This window comes from Patella vulgata, chromosome 7 (genome assembly GCF_932274485.2).
Source record: "Patella vulgata chromosome 7, xgPatVulg1.2, whole genome shotgun sequence".
In the NCBI taxonomy this organism is placed as follows: domain Eukaryota; kingdom Metazoa; phylum Mollusca; class Gastropoda; family Patellidae; genus Patella; species Patella vulgata.
The window spans coordinates 60945476-60947518 of record NC_065885.2 but is presented as its reverse complement, the minus strand read 5'-3'; the positions used below and the strand labels follow the sequence as shown (position 1 = coordinate 60947518).

General features: G+C 36.3%; 1 protein-coding gene across 1 annotated transcript; it reads left to right on the top strand.

Moving 5' to 3' along the window:
* Nucleotides 1-241: 241 nt before the first annotated feature.
* On the top strand, nucleotides 242-1662 carry LOC126827571 (zinc finger protein OZF). The gene has a single exon (XM_050557053.2). It carries the CDS (start codon nucleotides 263-265, stop codon nucleotides 1310-1312), a length of 1050 nt encoding a protein of 349 aa, XP_050413010.2. The 5' UTR covers nucleotides 242-262; the 3' UTR covers nucleotides 1313-1662.
* The last annotated feature ends 381 nt before the right edge of the window (nucleotides 1663-2043 follow it).

Genomic DNA, 2043 nt, shown 5'->3' with positions numbered 1-2043 from the left:
ACAATTTTATTAATAAATGACGTCACTACACAGCCACTAAACAAACAACAAAATAAATCAATTTATTCAATAACAATTTTGTTAATAAATGCCATCAATACACGGCCACTAAAAATACGACGCGCCTCTATCCGATACACGTTTCTTCCCCGGTTCATTTAATTCCAATTTTATAGATAATTCATGAAAGGGGGAAAAATTAGCTGTGCATTTAATCTTTGTTTTTCTTTTCCAGAAACAAAATTTGGATTGAAAACTAGAAATGGCAAATCATGACGACCCTAACACAAACTGTAAATGTGATATTTGTGGTCACTCATTCACAAGCCGTTCGCGATTAAATAATCACATTCTACTTCATACTGGCGAGAAGCCATATAAATGTGATATTTGTAGCAAGTCTTTTGGTTCTAGATATACTCTACAGGAACACACCAGAACTCATACCGGACAGAAACCATATTCTTGTGATGTTTGTTTTAAATCATTTACCAGAAAAGGTACTCTGCGGCAACACACCGAAACTCATATTGGGAAAGGTCCCTTTTCTTGTGATGTTTGTAGTAAATCATTTACGTATCTCAGAACCTTAACAAGACACACAAAAATTCATACCGGTGAAAAACACTATTCGTGTGATGTTTGTAGTAAATGGTTTAGATCTAATTGGTCTCTACAACTGCATATCCGTACCCATACTGGATCAAAACCGTTCATTTGTGATGTGTGTAGCAAATGTTTTGCAGCCAGGAGTGTTTTAGTAGCTCATACTAGAATCCATACAGGGGAAAAACCCTTTTCTTGTAACGTCTGTAGAAAATCGTTTACAACTTGGAGTACATTACAACAACACACCCGGACCCATACTGGGGAAAAACCCGTATCCTGTGATGTTTGTAGAAAGTCCTTTACAACTACCAGTTCTCTATATAAACACATCAGAACCCATACTAGAGAGATACGCCTTACATGTAACATTTGTAGTAACTCGTTCGCAACTCTTGATACTTTAAAGGCACACGCAAAAATTCATACAGGAGAAAGGGCGTTTTCGTGTGATGTTTGTACCAAATGTTTCAGGACTAATGCGTGTCTAAATCGACACATGAGAATACATACTGGCGAAAAACCCTTTTCTTGTGATATTTGTAGTAGATCGTTTGCGCATAGGAGTACTCTACAGGCACATACCATGATTCATACTGGTGAAAAACCCTTTTCATGTAATGTCTGTAGAAAGTCATTTACAACTAGGAGTTCTCTACAGCGACACACACGGGTCCATATTGGAGAGAAAACCCTTTTGTTGTGATATTTGTAGAAAGTCATTTACAACTAGGAGTTCTCTACAGCGACACACACGGATCCATATTGGTGAGAAACCCGTTTCTTGTGATGTTTGTAGAAAGTCATTTACAACTCGTAGTGCTCTGTATCTACGTACCAGAAGAAACCCATACTGAATAGAAACCCGTTTCTTGTGGTATTTTTAGTAACCCTTTTACGGCTTTTAGAACATTGTTATAAATATTTTACTACGGCTTTTAGAACTTTGTTATAAATATTTTAATACTAAAAGTTCTCCACAGAGAAATACCAGAAGTCATACGGAAGATAAAACCCGTTCCTGTCAAATTTGTAGTAACCTTAGTCTACAACCAGATCACTTACTATTGAATATACCTCGTCATACATTTATTTATTTTCATCTGTCAACCATAAAAATATATTATATTAGTTAATTTACAATAATAAAGACTGGAGAAAAATGAAGGAATTTTCTAATTCGTCAATGGTCGAAAATGACCTAGGCTGTGTCAAGTGGATGTCCCACCCATCTCTCTCTCTCTCTCTCTATCTCTCTCTCTCATTCAAACCCGCCCGTTTAGATGTACATGGATTTTTGATGCTAGATACGATAACAACCGGCATATAAATGACCGAGATAACTTTGTTTGGAAACCATTTTAACTCCACCTTTCCACCTTTGATATAAATTTAAGGTCTTACCAGTCTCGCCAAGAATATAGATATAGCAACATA

Excerpts from the sequence above, each read along its gene's own strand:
- LOC126827571 (XM_050557053.2), top strand. The coding sequence starts at position 263 with ATGGCAAATCATGACGACCCTAACACAAACTGTAAATGTGATATTTGT.